Consider the following 24,979-nt stretch of genomic DNA (forward strand, 5'->3'; position numbering starts at 1 on the left):
AAGATGATAATAGCCATGTAAGAAGAGCGACTATCCTGAAACCATATTGATGTTGATATAGTATGTCATTGTCATCAAGATAATTAAGCAATCTGTTTTAGGAAAGCTTTTCGAGAATCTTTAAGATGGCGGGTAAAATGGATATGGTTCTGTAGCTCTATAAAAGATCCAGCTCAAATTAAATGTCTCTTCCTATAGTACCCTTAAAGACAGTGGCCAGTCAAACACAGATCTCTTTAAAATTCATTTTATTTTGGAACCTGTTTAGCCTTAAATAAAATTGTTCTCAAGGCTTATCCAAAAGTAAATAAATAAATAAATAAATATACTTTAAAATCAAAAAACACGTAACAACTGCAACAACAACAAAACTGAATACAAAATAATAAATAAATTGAATACGTTAAAGATTGGTCAGTGCATTTTTTTTGTTGTTATTTCTAAAGAACAGAAATGTGACAGTGAATTATAACAATGTTTTACAATGTTTATAGTATTTATAAACCACTGAAACTGTCCATCCACACTCCACACACTATGAACAGAATTTAAATCAGAGCCAGAACAGCAACATTGCACACACTAATACAAAAATTAAAGGAACAGTTGAGATGTTTGTTCATTCTGGTTGTATGAGCTACATCTCAAGAGTCAGTGTATTAGTCGGTAAGTCCATAGTTTGGAGAAGCAGGCAGGAGTACCGACACAGAAGCTAAGCATATCCTGCTATGGGCAGGGGCAGCAGCTAAACGCATTTTAGACACCTAAAATCTACAATATATCTATATATCTATATATATATATATATATATATATATATATATATATATATATATATAAGTGGACGCTATATTTAGAATATAATTACAGCTTCACCTTGATGTCAAACAGCCCTTTCCTTTGGCACTACATTTTCTCAACTGTAGAACTTCTGTATTCCTGCACAGAAGCACGACTGTGCCGAGTATACAGAAGAGAAACTTTTGCAGAGGGAGACTGAATGGCCGAATAACAGAGAGGAGAGAAACTTATGTCAAGGTCTGACAGCGAGGTGAAGCAGTGAAAATATTCAAAATAATAGCGTACACTTAAACTGGTACAGATGTTTTAGGTGTGTAAAATCCATTTAGCTGCTGCCCCCGCCCACAGCAGGACATTTGCTAAGCTTGATGCCGATCGCCATCTACTGTAGGTAATACACTCACTATGGGGAAGTGCCTCATACAACCACACATCAACACATCTGATCTATCCCTTTAACAGCACAAATAATACTACATTATATTGAAAATAATACTCTACAATATGAACCTGAGTATGACATTACCAGTACGGCGGCTGATGTAAAATTAAGCAATTTTGTAAGCTGTGGTCATTGTTTCGTTTCATGCTGTTGTCACATGACAGCTTGCAAACTACACACATTAAAAAGTAGAAGTAATCTGTGAAGCCTTCCAAACCACAATGCATGGGTTCAAATATCCCTGTTGGTCCAGCTGTTTTTCTGCTAAGCGGGTGGGGTTCTGAAGTAAGATCCAGCGATGTCTCCGCAGTGTGACTCCGAAGTGTCAGGGTGTGTTGTCTTTGAACATGGCCTTGACAATCTGTGTGAGACAGTGTCCAAACTCGTCCAGAACCATGTGCTCAGCCCGGCGGGGGCTATGGGCCTCCCTCTCAGCCTCCTCAGCCTGGGCCAGCAGGCAGCTACACACAGCCTCCACCACAGCCGGGGTTATCACTGACACAGGCCATCTAAACACAAAAACACACACACACACACACACACACACACACACACACACACACACACACACACACACACACACACACAGACACAGACACAGACACACACACACACACACACACACACACACACACAAAATGCAAACAAGCAACTATAACTACATTTTTTTCAATTTTAGACATTTCTTTCTCCATTATGTAAATATTCTAGGACAATCATGTGCAATAGTTACTCAGTGAATTAATTAATTAGTTACATGTGCAATACCTGACATTATTGTAGTCTGACATGTTTCTGCCACTTGTTCACTGCTGCTATGTACTGTACTCCAATAGCATTTGTACAATCCATTGTTTAAGCAACAATCTTTTTAATTTACATTTTTTATTTCTTGCACTTACTATGTTTCTTTATTCACTAGTTATTACTTACTCTTTAAATCTGACTGTGAGCAACTGCAACATAACATTTTCCCTGAGCGGATCAATAAAGTATTTTGATTCTGATTACATTGGTATGAAGCTGTATCGCTGAATGTATTACAAAAGCAGCCGTGTCAAAGTTGACTGACTCACTTGTTCTTCTCTTTGGAGTGCATTTCTGAGCCGTCGTCATAGTTTCTACAGTCAACACATTTACAGCTGGAGGTACACATGATGTTGGCCTGCATGCAGACAGAACAGTCAAACTCACTCGGGGAAAAACGGGCTGAAATCAGTCATTTTGTACAAACAATTGCATGTGATTTGTAGTCACAAGTATTCATTCCAAAATAAATGTAAATAGTATTACATAAGTCTCTTCTGACATTACACCGAAGAAAATAAATACAAGCATGTGTAAAAAAGAAAGAAAGAAATGACTGATTAGCAGTCAAATCAGGCTCCTTCGATCGAAGCATCGAATATTCGGTGTATGAGGACAATGTACTCACATTGTTCTCAGAAAAAGAAGTGGTTTGTTTTCCACATACTTTAATTGAGTTTTAGCGTAGTTGGTGGCAGCATCTAGGAGCCATTAGAAGATGTGTAGCATACAGCCGCTTTCACATCAACACCAGCATTGCATCCTCATTCATTTCAAAGTCTGGCAAAAAAATTCCAGGGGGGCAACTGATGATTATTTTCATCGTGGAATAATGTGTGGATTGTTTTCTGAATGAATGGATTAGTTGTTTGGTCTCTAAAATGTTTCCCAAAGCCCAAGATGACATCCTCAAATGTCTTGTTTTGTCCACAACTCAAAGATATTCAGTTTACTGTCACAGAGGAGAGAAGAAACTAGAAAATATTCACATTTAACAAGCTGACATCACACAAGTTTACCTGTTATCATAAAAACAATTACTCAAAATGATTAAACGATTATCAAAATAGCTGCCGATTAATTTAATAGTTCACAACTAATCGATTCATCTTTGCAGCTTTAAAAAAATTTACAAAATAATGCCTCGAAGGAGTACAAAGCACAGCCTCTTTTTTAGTAAGTCTTCAACCTCTGGACTTCCAGGCTTGAACGTCAGACTAGGGTCAGCGTGCGTGTGTGCGTGTGTGTGTGTGTGTGTGTGTGTGTGTGTGTGTGTGTACCTCATAGCACTCGCAGTAGTTCTTGAGGCAGCCCGAGCGTTTACAGTTGCAGCCTTTGTTGTGCCAACCTTTGACCTCTCCGGACTTCCCAGCAGCAATCTTAGACCTGAAGGCATCTGGGTTACGACCTAAGCAGGACTACATAACGACAACACCAGCTATGGTTTACATTTAAGGAAAACTTTGGCAGTTTTAAACCTGGACCCTATTTTCACATGTTTTTGGGTGTCTTAGTGACTAATGGGGAAACTATTTTGCAGCCGGCAGCAGGGAAACGGGCTGCAATGTGATCCTTCCGGGCAAATACGCACCGTCAACGTACGTCCACTAAAAGTGCTGTTTTTGCCACTGGCATGCTCAGATTGTTATTATAAGTGTCTAACAACTTCATGGAAAGGATCCCTACAGAGAAATAAGACATTTTGTCTTTACCTTAAGTTTTATCTGCTCTGTTTGTTTTTGTGTCTAACATAGTCTTGTTCACGGAGAAGTCTCGTCCTGAAATCTCACGAGAAATTATCTGTTGCCATTCGGCCAAAAGAAAAGGGTTTGTCGTGGTAGAGTACAGAAAGTGTTTCTAATATTTTACTGATTTCAACAGTGTGGACGAGTCAGGTCACCTCACCTCTGACCCCAGAGCCTGACTTCTCCGGGGGCGAGACCTGAGAACTTTCATCTCCTTCGGAAGCACATTTGTTTCTTTATCCTCGTCATTGTCCTATCGCTCTGTTGTACATTTGAATTGCATCTCAGCCACTGAGACTTTTTTGTTTGAGAGCTTTGATTACATATAGATAAATATAGCATGGGTTTTCTTGCAGTTTGTCCCAGTAAATCATAAAGGTCTGTACCATGCTAAGCCTTCTAGAAAATAGATGGATGGATTAGAGACACGTTTGGGGTTTGTTGTTTGAGAAACATGTTGCACATTGGAATAAATAAGTAATATCCCCTCTTGGTTTAGTAATATCCCCTCTTGTATTTTTGGGTTAAAGCGGGATTAGATTCAGGTTAGGGTGATGGTTGTGTTTGTCATGCGGTGCTTATGGTTAAGCCTCCGTGTAGTAAATGTAAGTCGATACACTGTCCCCACAAGTGGCAACACAATGTGTGGTTTGACAGCACGTCTCCAGTAACAGCGCTGATGGATCAGATCCGCTGATAGTGTGACACACCTCTCTCCGGCTCAAACACCAATTAGACCAATCGATGCTGCCGGCCGTCCTCAGCACGTCTCTCCGTTTACTGCAGCTCAGCCAGCAGCCAGCAGCCAGCAGTGCTCCACACTGAGCCGAGCAGCCACTATGTCTGATGTCACTGAAAAATTGACTAGGGGTGGGAAAGAAAATCGTGTGTATCCTGACTTTTTTTGCTACACTTTTTAAAATCAATCCTTTACCTAGAATTGATCTTTTTAAATGTATTGTTTTGACTAATGAATGAGCTAAATGTTTTCTGTTTCTATGGTACTGCTGACGGCGACTACATCATATCAGTTTCCAGCAGAACAGAGGGAAAGCAGAAAATCCATGTTATGTTCTTCTTTACAAAGTAAATAAATGTCAGACTGACATGTGATGTCATTCTTCTTGGAAACAAGAGAGATGAGACATTTTTGAAATGTCTCATCATGTACTGTCTCTAGAAGTGTTTTATTCAACTGTTGTTTCTGTTAAAGAAGGAACAGAAAATCCCAATACTCAACACTATCGAATCACAATACTTCACAATAAATGAAAATCACAATACAAATCCAATCAGCACCCATGTATCTGGAAAGAATTAAATCGAGACAAAAGCAGATCGTCCCAGCCCTAGTGAAAAACATAATCTTACTAACCATCCTTTAACCATTTGAACTCTGCCATAGAAACGGTCCACCAGAGCCTACTGTACATTGTTTTGTTTTTTTGCTTTTTGTGATGTCATTTCCTGCAGTATCTTCAAATGCTTCATATCCCTAATATCACTACAACCTAAGCTAAAAGGTTATGGAAGTCAATAAACCATAATAATTAATAAAAGTATTGTAATTGTGTCATAAATAAATGAATAAAATCGTACATCTGTGTTATCATCGCATTTGACTAAATATATATAACACAAAAAACATATTGATCCAAAAGATTCCTATATGTAGAAACATGAACAAACTATTTCTTAACACTCCAGAAGTTATTTGAACATTTTTTTTCAGTTTTTGAGATATGCTCATTTTTATGAGCAGAAAGTGTTGGTAGTTTCATCCGCAAAATAATGATTTTGCACCGGATGTCACGTAATGTGATGACATCATCACGAGCGTATAACGTGATGACGCAAACGAACGAAGCCTTCAGCTGTTCTGGTTTTTATTTTACATCCATTTAAACATGTAAACAACAATCTTCCCCGGGAAGGATCTCCGTTGTCTAAGGGTTTACTTCTACAATTATATATATATATATATATATATATATATATATATATATATATATATATATATATAACAGCCTATTTCATTTTGTGAAAGACTTTTCCCTGGTGCCTTGGTCTGTCATTTATTCATACCACCATTCACTGACTGCTGCACATGTTCAATAAAGATGTCCCTGTGTATTGATTATTTCGGGCTGGGTTCCGATTTCAAGACTTTGTAGGCACCGACTGAATTGCCTCTAAAGCAGGGGTTCTCAATAGGTGAGGCGCGCCTCCCCTGGGGGGCGCCAAAGAGCTACAGGGGAGGCGCGACACGTGAAGAAAAAATAACTGTATGCAGCTCTATTGATATCTGTAATTGTGCGTGCGTGTATTAGCTTTAAAGTGCATCGTTTCCTTGTCCCAAGTCAACAGAAGTCAGCATTAAGGGAGGAGACAGGACCCAGCAAAAAAATATGAGGAAAGGAAATACGATCCTGAGTTCAAGTTAGGTTTCACCTGGTCGGGGTCCTCTGCTGCGGTGTGACAGAGACCGGGAGAAATGTCCATCACGCGTTACGGTTGTCTGTGGAGAGCGAGTTCCCCCAGATCTCCACTAAGGCTATGAAAGTCCTAATCCCTTTCACTCTCGCTGTAAAAAGCTGTGCAGGTTCAGGTTTATGGATGCGCTCTGCTGTCGACATGCTGCGGTAGATGTGTCGCGTTTGTGCTCCGTGTATTTCTGCCGTAGTTTCGGGTTTCAACCTCCGATGTAGAGCAGCGTTCAGCCACTTCCCTAAACTTTGTCTCATTCAGAGACCAGAGACCCAAACGGGGCTCTGAGTCTGTCAGGAGGTCTGAGATCTACCGTATCAGCAGAGAAATCACGTAATGCACAGCAGGCTACGGTGCAGGTGCATTATTTTCAGAAATATAGTGACTGTATTCTTGTAATAGCCTATTATAACTATTTTTCTCAAAATATCACAACTCCTCCAAATCTCAGAGAACACAGATGGGATGAGATATATTTGAATGTGAATGTGCACAAAGTTTTGGACATGAGCAGAAATCTTGCTCAAACATCTGAAATATTACAGTCCAGGAGTTTATTAATAAATTAAAATGAATAATGTATCATTGAGGTCATATGCACATTTAAGGAGGTTACTTCCCCAACAAAAGAAGCAAAAGAGGAGGGAGGAGTAAATGATGCTAGGCTACATGTGTGCTGACTCAGATATAATTAGAAAAGTCGATCTACAGGAGAATAAATAGATAAAGCAATACAGAATGCCTCAGAGCCTTACTGCTAAATATTCCATTATGTTTTTAGATTTTGATTGTAATCTATGTTTCCCTTTACATAAAGATATTTCCAGCATAAATTGATTCAGAAAAAGGTAGAAATAGGTGCATACAAATTCACCAGAATGCAGGAAATGAAGTGTTTAATGCTCAAAATGTTCAGGGGGTTGACCCGCCCCCCCCCATCATAACACATGTTAAGCATGTTTTGTTGACTTGTGGATAGGCCTGCTAGATAGACATGCTTCTACCAAGATCTAATGATGTCTGTGATTGGCTGTCTGACGTTACATGTTGTAGAGACACGCAGGAAAAACTCTACGTTCCACAGAGACGGAGCTCACGCAGTAGGAGCTGGAACATAAATACAAGGGTCTGTGCTGTAATGTGTAATGTTGTCATTTGTTTTTGTTAAAATTGATTTTATAAAATTGGAATCAAAAAAAGTATCATTCAGGAACCAGTATCTAAGTCACGGTATTGGAATATGTACCGGTATCGAAAATACACAGCCCTATGATTATTATTCTGTTATTAGGTATTGTTTAGTATTACTTTTATTCTACACTGAAATATTGGGAGAAAACACAAAGTAATTATCTTATCTTACAGACGTAAGATACGTACATGTTCAGTTTACTCTTTGATTAAGGTGCACTCCACTCCACAGTGGGTACACCGAGCCATTGTCTGGTCTGAATGATGGACATGCAACGGTTCAACACATTTTTATCTGTGGCAATCTGAAACTAAACACAGGATTAAGGATTAAGGTTTTTAATGATGTGAGTCATAAATGGGGTCTTAGTCTGCCTAATTTCCAATGTTATGATTGGTCATTTTATATATTAGTGTGTTCCACTTGCAGTTTTATTTGTGTCTCTTTCCATTTATTAGTGGCTTCTTTTATTCTATTCAGATATTTTCTGACTTAAGGGCTTACTGTGAAGTACTTCAGTAAACAGACCTACAGTTACATGTTTACCAAAAAGCATTGCCAACCTTTATTGCCTTGAGACGCTTGGTTTCATGCTCTGCATTGTTGTGGCAGTTAGAGCAGTCACAGTCGCTGCACATCACTCCGTTAGCAAAACACTCACAGTAGCTGGAAGAGACAAACACACACAGATACATATATTAAAAACACACAAACATGTTTGTCTGCCTCTCTTGTCAATTTGAGACAAGGAGACAAATGGGGACATGTACAGTTAACGTTAATGTCAATGTAACACAGTGTTAACAAAAACTAAACATGTAAATGAGTCCAGCAGCAGTTCATCTGATTTGCATAAAGTGTCACTAAATAAGATGTGATATCAGGCTGATGCGTGTCATCTGGAGAACAAAGATGGAGAAAACAAAGTGTTTGGAACACTGGTTGAAGAGAAGACATTTGTTCAGTCGTCATCATCCCGGAAGAGGAAGGCACTACATGAGAAAATATTATCCTGATGTTGTCAACAAAAAGGTCAGTGTGGGACATTTTTGGTAAGTGTCTCTCTCTCTCGCTCTGTCTACATCACTGTTTAGACCTGGCTATAGTCTCTCATCCTCTCTGAAAACAGTGCCACACATCTTTACACCTGTTTTCCTTACATGGTAAATATCAGACACATGTTGTTGTGCTGCAGTGGCCTGTCTGTGGTAGTAAATCAGGTATAGCAGCAATTTGATCCTGATCATGGTCCTGTTTACTAGCTGGTGTAAAGCCTCATTTTGAACCATAAATGCGGCAAAAACCAAAGAAAGGGCAATAGATTTTAGAATAACTCCTACTGTCAGCCCTCCTGTCTTAATCAGTGATCAGGTGGTGGAGTGTGTTCAGTCGCATTAATATTTAGGGACCGTCTTGGACGACAAACTGACCTTTGGGTCTCATGTTGACACGATGCGTAAGAAAGCGAGCCAGCGCTTGTTCTTCTTTTGTAAGCTCGGGAACTTTAACGTTGATGTGACTCTGATGAGAATATTTTATTGCTGTTTTATTGAGTCACTTCTTACTTTTACCTTTGTAAGTCAGTACGGTTTACTGAACCAAAAGGATAAAAACCGACATCAGGGGATTGTGAAAGTGACCGATCACTCCAGAGCATTTAAAGCGAGAGTTTTTAAGAAGGCGGTGTCAATCTTAGCAGATCACATTCACCCTCTGTCCCAGGCGTTTCAGTTGCTCCCGTCTGGCCGTAGGTACCGGACTAACAGATAAAAAAACTAATTTGTTGCTGCTGCTATACGTGCTTTCAATGATTAATACTGACTGTATTGTGTTGGCTGCTGGCTGTATCACAAATTGCCCCTCGGGGATATTGAAGACTACCTTGGCCTTGACCTAGTGCCATATTTTTGAGCCTCTGAACAGGATCCCGTTAAAATGCATTCTGCATCAGATAAAGCACGCAGCCTGCTAAAAATGGAGTAATAATAAGATGGCATACTCACAGTTTGAGGCACTGGGATCTGGTGCAGTGGCAGGGCTTCCTGGACTTTGATTGACACGTTCCAGCAGTTCTGCAGGGGGTAAAAGGAGAGATTATACTTAACTGTGTTTTACATTACATAAAGCTCAATGTACAACACCCGTAATCAGCTTGAAAAAACCACAGTGTGGCCTGCAGGGTGCATTGTTTTCTGATATGTCGGACAATGGACACACATATCGCCAGATCCATTACACTACTGATGACTGCTGAGTTTTCTCAGCATTTAAGGAAGTAATTGCGGGTTGATTCTCCCCACAAAGGTCTTGGAACCAAAGCATTGCAGTAACTGTTTTATTTTTCACTAAAAGAACTTTTTTCATGTGTACTGGAAATAAAGTTGATATTGAAAAGACAAAAATATGAATCTCTTTTCCCAAAAAAAACCTTTGGCCTTTGTTCCCTGTGTCTTAGGGAAACAGGTTGTATCTTTGGAAAAAATAGGATGTGCAATATACTGCCATATGAATGTAAATGAGTCCAAGTAAATCATCCTGCTGGAGTTTATAAGGGTGTCATGATACCAAGGCTGAGCACATGCTTGGCAAAGCTTAAGACCCTTTGCATATACAGTAGATGTTTAGTTGTTTTATTAAGTTATTATATATGCGGAGGCAACAATCCCATTTTGGCTTCAGTTCCACAGCTCTTACTGTGCTGGGGGGGGTGGTGGCTGCATGCTGGTTGTCTGATCTCTGGACTCGTACAGGGGACACGCTGTCTTGTGGTACTGGGGAAGCTATATATGAGTGATGATTATATACATGAATAACAATCAATCACATTTATGAGTCTATGGCTCAGTCATGGTAAAGATGGAGTTGGGAACAATAAACCCAAGTCCGCAAATGGCCCACAGAGAAAGCTGACTTGTGGTTAGAAATGGAACAAACTTTGTTTTCCTACCTGGCTAGGAGTCCTCAACACACTCACATCTGGGAAACACAAAGAAAAAAGGATTACTACAGAAGCCCAAAATCAATGAACAAATGCAAAAACCTCCAAACAGTGTTACAGTTTGGGTGAGCCATTTATGGGTGACAGCTGTGTTGTCATAACATGTCAATACAAATGAACTTAAGATATTACACACAGTTCACCACAGTAGTGGTACTGGTACACAGTAGTGGTGAACTGTTTCTCAATCTCAAGACTGCAAAGAACAGAACTTGTGTCCTTGGGGAGAATGTTCTTGCTAGTTGTTCTGGGAAGCATGAATTTGCAAGTTCACAAGCACACAGAACGCTGCTGACAGTTTAAGACTATGCGTTCTTGCTGTTATTGAGCAACACTCCCAGCACAGAGGCCGCCTGTAGTGCTCAACCAAACCAGAGTGAGGACTGTTGGAACAGTGGGAATTATTTACATGGAGTCTGGTGGGTTTGGTGATGGTGATTTTGGGGCTGTTTCACGTTAAACTAAAAGGATCTTACTCTTTAACTAAAAGGCCTATCTCTGTAGGGATCCTTTCCATAATGTTGTCAGACACTTAGAATAATAATCTGAGTCTGTCAGCGGCAAAAATAGAACTTTTAGTGGAGGGCAATAGAAGGTGCGCAATTTTCAATTCACGTTACATTGCAGCTTGTTTCACGGCTGGCGACTGCAGCGGTCTTTCTTAATACTCAACTTATTTCAAAGATTGATGTATCCATCAGTCTCTTAGACACATAAACATGGGAAAATAAGGTCCAGGTTGATGAATACCAAAGTTACCCTTTAATCTTGTGCTAAAGCATCCCATTGCGGTTTAATCCCCTTGAGCGATTCCATCATTCCTGTATGGCATTTCTGGAGATTGTAGGCAGCTACAGTATACTGCGTGTCTGTGCTACATAAACTCAGAACTATCACCCCCCAGCCTTTTTCTTAATTCCAGGTCAAGATAAAACAATGCATTATCTTCCTGTACTCATCATTTAAAGTGCTCATATTATGCTTTTTGGTTTTTTCCCTTTCCTTTATTGTGTTATATATCTTTTTTGTGCATGTTATAGGTTTACAAAGTGAAAAAGACCAGAGTCCACCCCAAAGGGACTTACCATCTCCAACAGAAAACACTGTTCACAAACTGCTCCAAACAGCTCTATTGTAGTCCAGCCTTTACTTCAGAGACAAACGTGGTCACTTTGGAACACACGTTATAATGCTCTCCTAGCTGCTAGCATGGCACGCCCTCATACTCTGCTTCTGACTGGCTAGTAGTCCTTACCTAGGTACTGTCAGGACACGCCCTCATACTCTGCTTCTGACTGGCTAGTAGTCCTTACCTAGGTACTGTCAGGGCACACCCTCATACTCTGCTTCTGACTGGCTAGTAGTCCTTACCTAGGTACTGTCAGGGCACGCCCTCATACTCTGCTTCTGACTGGCTAGTAGTCCTTACCTAGCTACTGTCAGGGCACGCCCTCATACTCTGCTTCTGACTGGCTAGTAGTCCTTACCTAGGTACTGTCAGGGCACGCCCTCATACTCTGCTTCTGACTGGCTAGTAGTCCTTACCTAGGTACTGAGCATGTGCAACTCCCAACAAAGATGGAACAGAAGTGAGAGGTCTCACTCTGTAGCTAAAACAGAGGGCTCAACACACAGGGTGAAAAGAGGAGCTGCAGCAATGTGCACAACAACAAAAATATGGTGTTTTTTGAAAATTAAACAATGTAATATTCTGGTACAACCTCTAAATACAATTATGAACCTGAAAATGAGCATAATATGAGCACTTTAATCTCAGGTAGGACTATCTCCTCTGTGACGTTTCCGTTAAAGTGAAGAGTCTCAGGGAAGATAAACAAAACCACGTTCTTTATTCTTTTATTACATTTCATACCTGGCACAAAACCAAAGAGAAATGAGCTTGTAACCTCAGTAAAGGTGTCCTCACCGTTGTCTCTGTGTGTTGGTGCAGAAGTCATGGTCATAAACACGGGTCCGGGCTCACAGGGGTTAACCAGCACGACCTGGCCATCCGCACTCACATTACACACCACCTACACAGACCACAGCTGGTTCATTAGCAATCAATATAGAGTATGAAGTTCATCTCATCAATCAGCAGCTATGATAATAGATTTACTGTTGAAGTCAATATTAGCAGAACGACCAAAACGTTCGCTGGTTCCAGATTTTCAAATGTGACAAGCGGCAGTTTTTTTGTCCCATGTATGATAGAAAACTGACTCTTAAAGACATTTGAAAAGCTCACCTGTAACAGGCATCTTGTACTTGTTATATTCTAACATGTAGGCTTATTCAGTTTATACCCGGGCTAGGTCTGCTTCCCTTTCAGTCTATTCAGTCTAACAAACAATTATTCTTCAAAATCCCTCAGATTCAAAAACTAGGAGATGGGCAGACGTTCTATTTCTCTATTGAAACACATGGAAACAAACAAGATCTATTGTTTCTTTATGTTAAGTGCACTGAAATAAGAATGTGTTTTCTCCTGTGCTGACAGTGGAACTCACAGGCTGTGGGATATGGGATGTAAACTCAGTCAGCCCATCCTGAAACGGCTGATGGTCCATGCCTGGGGGTACACAGATGCTGAATAAAGGGCCATGTAAGTCTCCCTAAGAACACACGAGACACACTCACACAGGTAAAAACAAATGAGCAATGAATATGTTCTGTATTACTCCATGAAAACGGTTGAATGATTGTGAACACTCACCGGCATCATGCTGCAGAGAATGGGTTCGTTAGCAAACCAAGGAGCCGACGCTGAGCTGGGATGGCTGCTGTCTGCCGGAGCAGCCACAGGCCTGAGGAAACAAACTCGCTTTACTTTCATTTCCCTCCCACACAGGTCTGTACATCCTCAGGCCTGGGTCAGACCTCAGTGGCAGTAACTCTTACATGGCTGATGCTCCGGCAACACTGGTATCATTTTAATACAGAAAACATACTAGAGTCTGTTCCTTTACTTGATTTTGACTAAGTTTGTATATATTAAAGTGATTGTGTAGGATTGTGTATGTGATAATAGCATCTTTCAAACTTATTCTGATGGCAATGTAAACACTCCCAGTGAAAAGTGGATTTATGCTGCTTTTAGCCCTGTCGTCTCAGTGCCCCTGGGCCCCCCTAATACTGCCACCAGATGGTGCAAAAGTAAAGTAAGTAAGTCAAAAAGTCAGTAAAGTGTATTTATGAAGCGCTTTTCACAGATAAAATCACAAAGTGCTTGACAATGACATAAAAAAAGACAATACAAGAGAGCTTATTACGTTAAAAACATTACACAATTAAAATGACATGTTAAAATAAAAAGACAGGTCAGCCAAACACCTGTCTAAAAAGGTAGGTCTTGATCAGCAGACTGAGTGGAGGCAGAGCAAAATCTCAAAAGAAAAATCTCGAGAAAAATAAATGAATGGGGTTCAAAAGTTGCTGATGGGCACATTCAGGGTTTGAAATGATCACCAACTACCAGCCAAATGCTGGTAAAATACACAAGTGGCTGGTGAATTTGCTTCACTCAGCCTCCAAAAAAACAATGTTAATCTATCGAGTGGCCCTATGTTCCCACAGCCCTATGTTCCCACATTAACACTAACCCTAATCCTAACCCTAACATAGGGCTGTGGGACCATTGGGCTGACCCCGTTGGTAACATGTGAACATTCACTTGCCATTTGGCTGGTGGACGAAAAGATCATTTTGAACCCACATTTGATCTTTTGTTGGAGACCACATGTTCACTTGGTACGTGCCATTTTGTGTAAGTTATTCAGTGAAAGTACTCCAGCGTGCTCCAGGGGAACCCAGACAGGGTGGACTCACCCGCTGAAGAGCTGGTACTGACTGGCCTGGGGCTCCAGCAGGAAGTCGGGGTACGTCAGCTGACACTGAGGGGACTGACATGGACAGTGGAACCTGCAAGGCATTCATTAATATTAGTCTAGAGCTGCAGAGATTCATCCATTACTTGTCGATTAATAAATTAAATGAATGCCTTACTATTTTGATAATCGATTCATTGGTTTAAGTTGGTAGTGAGTCAGTAAACACTGATCCACATTTTCACCATTTTCTGACATTTTAGAGACATCCAATGTTAAGATTTGTGTAAAGTCATGTAAAAACAATTGAGACAGTACATCAGGGCTGCACAATTAATCCCAATTTTATAAAAAAGAAAAATGGCAATAAAGGACTAGTGCAATTTTCAAATTGCACTAGTCCACTAGTTTAATATTTGTTAAAGGCAAAATATGTGTCAAACCATTCTGAATGAAGTATTGTGGTGCTGAAAACATCTATGTTTGGTACACATCCTCGCAGAAATCACACTATAAACATTTTCACTTTTTTAATTTTAATATTTTTCAATCATTCCCTCGAATATCGTGAATCATATCGCAATCACAGTATCAGTCAAAATAATCCCAATGATATATTCCTCATATCGTGCAGCCGGGTACAGTATTCTCTGAGGATTGTATCGTTTCAAATAATGAATTTAAAAAGTGTTTAGTGAATGAATGAACGTTACACCTTAGGGTGAGAGAGTCGACCATTCCTGGCTGGTGAGGGTGAGGAACTAGCAGACTGGCATCTGAAGGGGCCCCGGCCCCCCATACAGGAGCCCCTGCAGGGCCACGGTGGGCATTACTGTCGTTTTCAAAACCACCACAATCCTTGGAAGAATGGTCATCAGTGTCGATATATTCCAGCTTGTTCTGCGCTGTGTCCAGCTCGGCCATAGAGCCACTCATCCTGCCAGCTGCTTCAGTCACACACTGGTGAAATATCAAGATGTTAGTGAGAATCAGAATCAGAAAAGGTTTTATTGTCACAATAAGTTAGTTATGTTGAATTTGCCTTTGTGAAAGGTGCATACGTAAACAAACTAACAAATAGTCTCAGGGACACAAAGTGCTTTAACTGTCCATCCACTTTTTAATCGATTATATGAAGTTCACTAAAACCATGAATACGAATAAAGCAGGTGTGTTTCCATCCAACGGCTTTAAAGTGAATAAAAACCTGTGCATAATGACGTCACATGCTCTTTTGGAGTCACGCAAATAGACAAAACACAAGCAAATTAAGAAAACATTCTTCATAAATTTGACAACACATGCGCAGCATTTAGCAAACGTGCTGCAAATACACACAACACAACCAAATACACAAACGCGCTGCAAATACAGAAACGAAGCAAACTGAAAAGCACGCAATCCCCGAAAACTAATGCAACAAAAAAAACGCAGCATATTACACAACGGAAGTTCTCCAGGCCTCTAGGGGGAGCGCTAAGTGGAACAGCTTGATTTTCGACCCCAAATTAAATGTAAAAAGTCTTTCGTCTCCTCGTTCGTCCACTTATATCTGTCTTTGTTGACACCAGCCATGACTGCAAAGAAAGCGGAAATTACCTTAAACTTTTCCTTCTTTTTATGGCGGGATGCAACCATAAAATGCCCTAAAATGTAATCGCAATTCATTATTTATTCGGCAAATAACATTTCCATCAGCGTTTATCGCATAAGCTGTTAACCGGTTAAGAGAAAATCCGATGAGACAGAACGTACACACTTTGTGGCGATATTCATGAAATTCAATCACATTTTACTTAATTTACATAAAAAACATTTGGATGGAAACATGGTTGATGAAGTTAATAAAACTGAACTTTTCACTGGGGTTAACTTGTCGTATCACTGAACCATCTTTGATTGTACATGTTTTTTTTACTTTAATGGAAGTTACCTTTGAGTCTAGTGAAATCACTCAGTATGTTAACGACGTGGTTCCCTATCTTTTTCACGTGAAGAACCCCTAAACTGACACAAATTAGACCACGGAGCCGTTTTATTACAGGAAATGGTCATACACTCTGTCATTGTGTTATTTATGGATGGAGTTATAGTGAACATTAATGATTTCCTTGTCGTGCTGGGGACCCCCTGGAACACCTCTCTTCAAGGACCCCCGGGGGTCCCCGGACCCCTCTTTGGGAGTCACTGTGTTAACGTTAACCTCTCATTGTTATCCTGTGGTAACAAACGTTTCTAATAATTAAACCAACATTTTTATTTTCCAAACATCTTGAATTCTTTTCTCCGGAGCTGCCCCTTCTACATTAATCTTAGTTGGATAACGTTTACTAACGTAAACCGGCTTTGATATTCGTTATGTTAACTTAACGTTACGTACCGTTAGCTAACGGAACGTAACGTTAGCCAAATGTATCTTGCTTGTTGGTGAGTGAATCAATTCAAATGTATTAACTTTAACTAAGGTGAGACTTACGGTACCAGTGGTGCTGTGTGCTGTCTTATTGGAACATGAAAGAAGCTCGGATAACTAAAGTTAACTCAAATAAACTGAAGTTTCGGCTTTTTTAGTTAGCTAGCTAGCTATGCCGCGATGTAAACTAAAAACGTTTACGTTACGTGTTGTTACCATGGATGTATTAAGAGAACGGTTATTACGTTGGACAATTTGTATGCACGTCGCTGGTCGCAGACTCTGTTGCTAAGCAACACAAACGGACTGGTGCCTTCAAGTACTATCAAAACTGTCGAAATTACGAAACCTTTTAAGTGATCACGAAAAGGGAGAGCAGTTCACTTTTTGGTGAACCATTTTTGTTAGACACATGGGCTTTATGAGTACTGGGACCATATAAATAAATGTCTAATTGTCTATAACTGTCAATGTAATACATCCATGGTTTTATTTGAATATTGTTTTGCATTGTGGGCCATTGTTGTATTTCACAAAGTCACATTTCTAGTGTTTGTTCTTTGAATAACCAACACTTCCTCTGATTGAAATGGTCTGAAATGTCTTTTCACAAATTGAGTGAAAAAAACATGGAATGAGCAAGCACTCATTCCATCTGTATGCTTGCTAATCTAATCTCAGATGTAAGGAGTGGACTTTGTGTGGCTTGGTGTCGTACCGGGACTCCTAGCAAGAGACATCACAAATTACAACACATCCAAAACAGCGCAGCTAGGATCCTAATGAAGATACCAAAGTACGAGCATATCACACCCATCATTCACTCACTCCACTGGCTTCCTGTCTCATACAGGATTGAGTTCATAATATCCCTACTCAGCCATCAGTGCATCCATGGTAATGCCCCTCCCTACTTCAAAAAGCTACATACTCACCCCACAAACCTCCTGACGTAACCTCTGCTCTGGAAACAAAGTTTTTCATCCCCCGCAGAAACCTTCAAAGTTTAATGTGAACATGACCCTCAAGACCATTTTCTATAAATCATAGAGTTTGACGTATCCTATTCTATGCTCTGTTAGTATGGAAACTCTCTGTCTAAAATAGTGAAGATTAGCAGCAAAATCTTCGGCATATAACAAAGTTACCTCACTGACCTTTACAATAGATTGATTCAAAAAGCCAAATCCGTCCTGTCAGTCAGTGTCCAACCCCTTTCTCTCCGAGTTTCAGATGGTACTTGTTGCTCAGATTTGTATTAGTGATGGATGATTGTTTTAATAGAGCTCTTATTTATTTATCTGGATTGTGTCGCACTAGCATTTTTTGATGGAATAACTGGCACCTTAATGAGGGATTATAGGACCTTAACCACTTCAAATTACGTGTTGTATGTATTCCATGTGCTTATGTTCAGTGCTCCACTTACAGTAATGTGGATTTCCTTTTGTTGTGCTGTGTGCCTGATTGTCTCATGTATGCCTTGCTGCACCACAAAGTGCCCCTCTGGGACGATACCAATGAACGCAAAAGGTCTGATAGGGGCTTTATACGACAAGAAATGCAGAGGCGTTATACTCCATCACTTTACTTCCTGCTTTTCTCCCATAATAATTATGGGAAGCCACTCTGTGGCACCGTCCCTATAAACCTAAATAGGAGACACAATTGCTGCTTGAACAAAGGACTTTTTGGTTTGTGGGGGAAGGGCTCTGATGAAGCTACCAATTATAGTTTTCCATTAATCAATCATTGAGTCTATTAACATCAGTAAACAGTGGAAGAAGGTGAGGGCTTTAAATGGCTTGTTGTGTCTGACCAACAGTCCAAAACCCAAAGACATTCAGCTGAAGCTCAGAACTGTCGATAAGGTAAAGGAGCTAACGGAATGAGGTCGCTGTTTGTTTTCTGTCTTTGCTTTATGTAAGTAATGTATGATGCTGTAATGCTTCAATTATTCCTGAGATCTTTGGGGTGGGGGGAGAGTGAATCAAGAATGTTCTCAATCATTGTATATCCATGCAACATGGATGGGATAGACTGTAAAAAATAACAACAACACTGATGATAGGCTCACTGGCCCATAGGTAAGGCAGTCACTCAGGTAGAAATCTACAGATACAGTTAATCCTAAGAATGTATGTTTAAGATTAAAACATGGTTTATAAAATCATTTGTTTCAACAATTATTATTGTTATAGCTTGATATTCTATGCACTAAAAATGTATGCATAAAGGCCTTAGACTGCCCTACACAGTTCAGGGTTCAATGTCTTGCCCAAGGACACTTCGACATGGGACTGCAGGGCCAGGGATCTAACCACCAGCCTTCTGATTGGCAGGCGACCACTCTACCACATGAGCCACAGCTGCCCCAAATAAGACATACTGTAAGAGGCTTTATTGTCATTGCACCACTGTCTGGCAGTATTACAACAAAAATACATTGGTACTCCCTGAGTATTAAAAAAACACAACAGCAATCACAACAAACACAAAAAATGTACAACTAATAAAAAATGACTTGCACATTAGAGATAACAGATTACGTATTGCACATTCATAATAAGTTAGCAGCCTAAGTAATAAATAGATAAATAAATAACTCAGAGGTGTAAACACAAGAGAACAATAACTTAAGTTTCTATAAGCTGCCGACCCGAAAAACTGAGCTTTTATAAAGACAAAAGTGGAAGTTGATACGGACGTGAGGAATCAGCAGAGAGAATGGAAAGACACTAAACTAACCAAAAGGATCAAGGATCAAACTTTATTCTTAATCGTCACATACACACAGTACAATGTAGTGAAATTCTATTACTGCATTTAACCCATCCTAGGTATTAGGAGCAGTGGACAGCTATATATAAAGCATCCAGGGAGCAACTTAAGGTTCAGTGTCTTGCTCAGGGACACTTTGACATGTGGCCGGAGGAGCCTGGGATTGATACACAAACCTTGTGGTTGAAAGGCAACCACTCTACCTCTGAGCCACAGCCACCTCCTAGTGTAGGGAATAACGATATGCCCTATGTTACGTTTACAGCAAGCACTTTGTTACCAAGTGAAAAATGTAAATGTCAGTTTTCTTTAAGTTTAACTAATCAATGTAACAAGTCTGAAGTCACTGTGTGTGTGTGTGTGTGTGTGTGTGTGTGTGTGTGTGTGTGTGTGTGTGTGTGTGTGTGTGTGTGTGTGTGTGTGTGTGTGTGTGACTTAAGTGTGACTCGAGTCAGAGTCTGGAACTCGAGTCGCCGTCTCTGGTAGGGTAGGTTGCTCTGGGGTCCTTCTGGGAGTAATCTCGGGGTACAGGGGTTCTGGAGAAAGCTGCGAGCAGCAACACCAGGCCGAGCAGTGGCCCGTTCTGAATCATGCATCCAAAGTTCCTGTTCAGACCAAAAGACACCTTTACTACTCTCTGACTCTTCCTGAAGGTGGTCAGATGGCACCTCCCCTCCTAGTCTGTCAAATGCTGACAATGAACTTTAATGTTGTTACCTCTCCTGGAGAGTCCTTTCTTAAGATTATTTTTAATGTTCAGGCTCCAACTTTGAGATGTATTCAGGAGCTACTTTTTTGCAGCTTCATAGAATCTCTCTCTCCCTCTTCTTCCTCGTTTTTCAGTAAATGTTTCTTCTTATCCTGGAAAATGTCAGACTACAAACTAAGACTTATCAAGTTGACACAGAGTTAAAGAAGGTAAAGTCAGCTTATGAGACTTTGGAAACATTGTGTAATTATGATAGAAAAGACAATATACAAGTTAAACATTTAAAGATTAAAATTCAGTCTGTGTGTGATGTTAACCAGGACAAATATATTTATTGTATTCTCCACATAACATACAAAAACATTTCATTTCACAATGACCAAAATGTACATCCTAACAAACACATGAAGGCACTTTGAATATAATGGAAGTATCTGCTGACGTACTTGTTGACAAGATAATGAAATGTGACAAGATACTAAAATAACATCTTGATGGATTAAAAGAAATCATCAGACACGTAATAATAACAAAAAGTTATAATAAGTCAATGTGAAAATAGAAAATAAACAAATAAATTACCCATTTTCTAGTATAAACATTCTCTTAAATTAACGACTTCCCATTCTTTCCTCCACAACCATCCTTTTAACTGTACCTTGAGATGTGTTAAAGAGGCTGCCTTCACAACATAATGACAAAGAAAACAGGTCATAACTAAACCAATGAGACAGGACTAGACCCCCCTGTGATGTGGCCAGATGCACACATCCCCCCTCCCACCCATAAACATTTATACATTCATTCAGCAAGCAATAGATCAAAGCATGTATAACATATTGTAGTTTTTTTCTTCTTTTTTTCAGCCAAAGCAGTGAACCTCGTTGGACATTTGTTTCTATGTGTTAACAGGTCACTTTACTGCAGCGCAAATAACCAGGCTTCAGATTATCCCACACTGAGCTGGACATGATTTTCACTTGGAAATGATGTGTCCACATGAGTATATTCAGGTTGATTTTGTGAAGATTTAAATTGTATCAGCAATATATTTATCGTCCTTAGTTTTCTGTCTGGTGGGTTTGGTTGCAGAGTTACGGACGGTCTTTCCTTTCACAGATCCAGTTGTTTGGAGTGGAACATTTTACATCATTCCAGCTGTTTTCTGAATCCAAAAAATGTATTTCCACACAGTTCTCCCTTTCCCCACCGTTAGGCTCCTCGGAATGCCAGTAGCTGAAAAAAAGAGCTTTTATCAGAGAACACAACCCAAGAAGCACAAGATAGTGATTTAGTTTGAATGGACCAAATGGAAAAAATGTGTGAACCTTTTGGTCAGTGGAGTCCCATCCACCCATTTCCACGTCCCCTCTGTCTCTGAGTCAGTCAGGCCAATCCACAGTCTCATCTTTAATTTTGTCGTGAAATCCTTGTTTAAAAAAGAATTACAAACTTTAAACAATATCACAGAATCATTACAACATTCACACCTACTGAACTAATTTCAATGTATCAGCCACCATATTGACCTTTACATTCATTCAACATTTGTATTCTTTATTCTAAACTGTCTGACACACACACACACACACACAAACACACACACACACACGCACACACACACACACACACACACACACACACACACACACACGCAAACACACACACACACACACACACACACGCACACACACACACACACGCAAACACACACACACACACACACACACACACGCACACACACACACACACACACACGCAAACACACACACACACACACACACACACACACATACCTGTTCTTCTTTGCTGTTGATAATCAGCAGGTCTGCACCCTTTTGAAGACAGTCATCTCTACTCTCTTGCCAGGTTTTCGCGATACAAGAAATGTAGTAGAAACTACCGCTGAAATACTCCCATCCTTTTTGAGCTTAGTGAAAACAGAAAGAACCCAAATTAACAACAACATTAACAAATGGTCTTTCAATGGGATAACAAAAGGGCAATTTGTTATTTTAGGAAAAAATTAAAATGATTGTAAAGTCAACAAATGTAAATGTGACAGTATTTATAAATGTTGCATGAGGCCAGTATTATGAATTATATGAGAGCAAAACTGTTTACATCCACAAAGCCAATATATAAATTATTAAAATCTATTGCACCATTCATTCTGTAGCTCGTAGTCTTCTTACTTTTGGACTTATACTATAACTTACTAATGGAAGAATGAAAAAGGAAGGAAAATTCTTTACATATTTGAAATGCAGCAGATTGTTTGTGACAGACTACATCTCTTGACATTTACTGCATGATGATACTGAGAAGCACACTCTGTAATGTGCTGTTGAGTTATCGTAATTTGGAATATATATATGTGTGTAAGGATTTGTAGACAGAGAAAACAAACTGAGTAATGATATACATCGTGTTAGGTGAAACTGTGTCTATTAGAAACTCATACATGATACTTCCACATATGTGTATCACCAAATAAAGCATCAGTCACACACACTACGCAGGAAACTGGTACTGGACAACCTGGTTACCAACATTGTACCTTACAAACACTAAATCGAACTAAAGACCATAATATACAGTTTTGTTTTGTTTGTTTTTTTTAAACATCAGATTTTAAAATATGGAATAAAATGCCTCCAATCTGAGGACAAAGAATAAAACAAAAAAGATGAAAGTTGAGTACAGTAGACTATATAAATGAACCTTGGATTAACATTTTACAGATCACTGTTAACTCCACACAAAAAACATACAATCAGAGAAACTGACTAACAACTCAAATGATTCATGTTTTTTTTTTTTTAATTATACAACATATCTGATCTTACTTTTTAATTTCCACTGCATCATATCACTCACAGCTCACTCTCTTGTGTTTGCACATTTTATTAAGTATGATAGAAGTATGCATGTTGCATTTCTGTTTATAAATGTCAGATCAAGATCACTTTATCTGTAGGAAGGTAAGCATTGTTTCCTGTTTACGTGCTGTTTGTACATCTGGTCCTAGCTGAAGAAGTAGCTTTGACTTTAACCTACCATATTTACACACTACACCATATGTACAACTGTTAAACTGTTGTTGCCATTATACTGTATGTTCCTGTACAGAGTGAATCTTTGTCGAGCTACATAGATACAAGTTGGTTGTGTTGGGTGTGAGATGTTCTCGTGGTTTCAAATGCAGTAAATTCATTATGGTGTCACTTCCTTCCACACTGTTAGCCTCACGCCTAACTCTGAACATTAGATTTGAAAACTTCCTCTTTCTATTTCTGCTTGTCTTAGTTATGATTAATGACCCCGGCAGGAGACAGATGAGGAGAGGAAAAGAACTAGTTCAAAAGACCAGATGAAAACAGTTTTGGCAACATTTTCATAACTCATAACCATCATTTAAAATAACCATTTAAAAGAGATTTCACTCTGTTGTGGCACACCTCTGCTTTTCATCAGAAAACCGGTCCCAGCTTTGACAGCAGTATTGAAAGTTTGGATTTATCACATTAAGATCTCTTAGAGAAGACATTCTGCGTCTCAACATCTGTACATATTGTTGAGATTCTGTATCTAAATCCCCCTCAAAGCCATGTGTGCTGTGTTTCACTGTAAAGACTTATTTAAGGTTTTATCAGTAATTTAAATGTGTACCTTTGTCTTTAGTTTCTATTGTATGTTCAGTGTATAATGTCATGTAATCTGTATATTGGTGATCAAATATAAATCACTATTGTAATCTCTATTTAAATACATTGTCATTAGTACTAAAGATATTAGAGAGTAATGCAGTAAGGGTTGTAGTGTAGCCTATTTGTGTAATATTAAAGGAGCATTAGGGATGAAAGGATGGTTAAATGCAGTAATTTAATTTCACAACATTGTACTGTGTGTATGTGACACGTTTTTGTTTACCATTTTTCATGTAACAAAAGGTACTTGTTTCAGAGTTCACTTTGGTGTACTAACTCAGTTTGCACAACTATCAAACCTAACTGCTGTTCCTCGCAAACAGACAATGTCGAAACTGGACACATTATATTCTCTCATGTCCTCCTCTGGTGATTTAAATTTGTTATTAGTTATTAAACATTAGACAGTCCCTCCAGGATTTCGCAGCCTTTTTCTGAGATTGTTGCAGCCCAAAATGCCTAATTTCGCGGGAGCTTTTGTAAAAAATTGCGATAAAAGTTGCAATGTCTTTTGTATGTTTGTTGCAATGAAGACAGTGAAAGTTGCAAAAAAGTTGCGATTTTTTTTTTTGTATAGTTCTTTCAACATAAAAAGGAAACTTGTTTTGAGGAGAATAAAACTACTCTGTGCTGAGTTTTCCTAGTAACCTTACCAAAAAGGCTCAGGATGCTGTAAATGTTGGTATAATATGAAAATGGCTGGTGGATTTAAGACAAAAAATAATAATTTATTGAATGAATCAAATTTGAACATATCTGTCAGTGGCTTGTTGATCTTTACATTGTTAGTTAATTTCCTAACCTGGCCTGGGCTGGGACACACATTCACACGGTTTGATAAAGTACTGACTTTAACTTATCATTGCACTTACAATAACGAGCGTAGCTGTCCTCAATTTAGGTCATCTTGTCGTCTCATCTCCTTTTACCTCCTGCATCCACCGTGTGTGTGTTGTTTGTGTGCGTGTCTGTGTGTGTGCAAGCATCAGTCGCGGGGGGAACGGAGCAATAGCCCCACCCGCTGCAGAGAGCCGACAGCCAGGATGGAAACGGCAGCAACTTCAGCT

At 39.5% G+C, this 24,979-nt stretch overlaps 2 protein-coding genes across 6 annotated transcripts in view; both read right to left on the reverse strand.

Moving 5' to 3' along the window:
* Window positions 1–831: 831 nt before the first annotated feature.
* On the reverse strand, window positions 832–16,981 carry tesmin (testis expressed metallothionein like protein). Of its 4 annotated transcripts, none has more exons than XM_036003059.1 (13): window positions 16,954–16,981; window positions 15,015–15,246; window positions 14,301–14,393; window positions 13,189–13,279; window positions 12,983–13,087; window positions 12,400–12,505; window positions 10,422–10,450; window positions 10,169–10,254; window positions 9,478–9,546; window positions 8,038–8,140; window positions 3,331–3,468; window positions 2,320–2,408; window positions 832–1,752 (listed from the first exon to the last, which is right to left on the reverse strand). In XM_036003059.1, exons 2-13 carry the CDS (start codon window positions 15,233–15,235, stop codon window positions 1,569–1,571), a joined length of 1,314 nt encoding a protein of 437 aa, XP_035858952.1. In that variant the 5' UTR covers window positions 15,236–15,246; window positions 16,954–16,981; the 3' UTR covers window positions 832–1,568. The 4 variants fall into 4 exon arrangements, with proteins under 4 accessions (XP_035858952.1, XP_035858954.1, XP_035858953.1 ...); XM_036003061.1 differs by lacking the exon at window positions 16,954–16,981 and adding an exon at window positions 16,781–16,928 and having other exon boundaries at window positions 15,015–15,243; XM_036003060.1 differs by lacking the exon at window positions 16,954–16,981 and adding an exon at window positions 16,776–16,928 and having other exon boundaries at window positions 15,015–15,243.
* Window positions 16,982–21,036: 4,055 nt separating this feature from the next.
* LOC116040112 (CD209 antigen-like protein A) overlaps window positions 21,037–24,979 on the reverse strand; it is a 41,334-nt gene continuing 37,391 nt past the window's right edge. For both annotated transcript variants that reach the window (XM_031285335.2, XM_031285334.2), the window contains exons 4-6: window positions 21,999–22,132; window positions 21,531–21,631; window positions 21,037–21,438 (exon numbers count right to left, since the gene is read on the reverse strand). In XM_031285335.2, the coding sequence (XP_031141195.1) occupies window positions 21,297–21,438; window positions 21,531–21,631; window positions 21,999–22,132 (377 nt within the window). In that variant the 3' untranslated portion in view covers window positions 21,037–21,296. The remainder of the gene's footprint in view (window positions 21,439–21,530; window positions 21,632–21,998; window positions 22,133–24,979) is intronic.

Source organism: Sander lucioperca, chromosome 7, assembly GCF_008315115.2.
Source record: "Sander lucioperca isolate FBNREF2018 chromosome 7, SLUC_FBN_1.2, whole genome shotgun sequence".
NCBI classification, from domain to species: Eukaryota; Metazoa; Chordata; class Actinopteri; order Perciformes; family Percidae; genus Sander; species Sander lucioperca.

Bases quoted from the DNA above. Each gene is read 5' to 3' on its own strand.
- tesmin (XM_036003059.1), bottom strand. From the start codon at position 15,235: ATGAGTGGCTCTATGGCCGAGCTGGACACAGCGCAGAACAAGCTGGAA. The intron at 10,255-10,421 runs GTAGGAAAACAA...ACTCATATATAG, and splicing joins TGTTGAGGACTCCTAGCCAG to CTTCCCCAGTACCACAAGAC. The intron at 1,753-2,319 runs GTGAGTCAGTCA...TTTTGTGTTTAG, and splicing joins CACTCCAAAGAGAAGAACAA to ATGGCCTGTGTCAGTGATAA.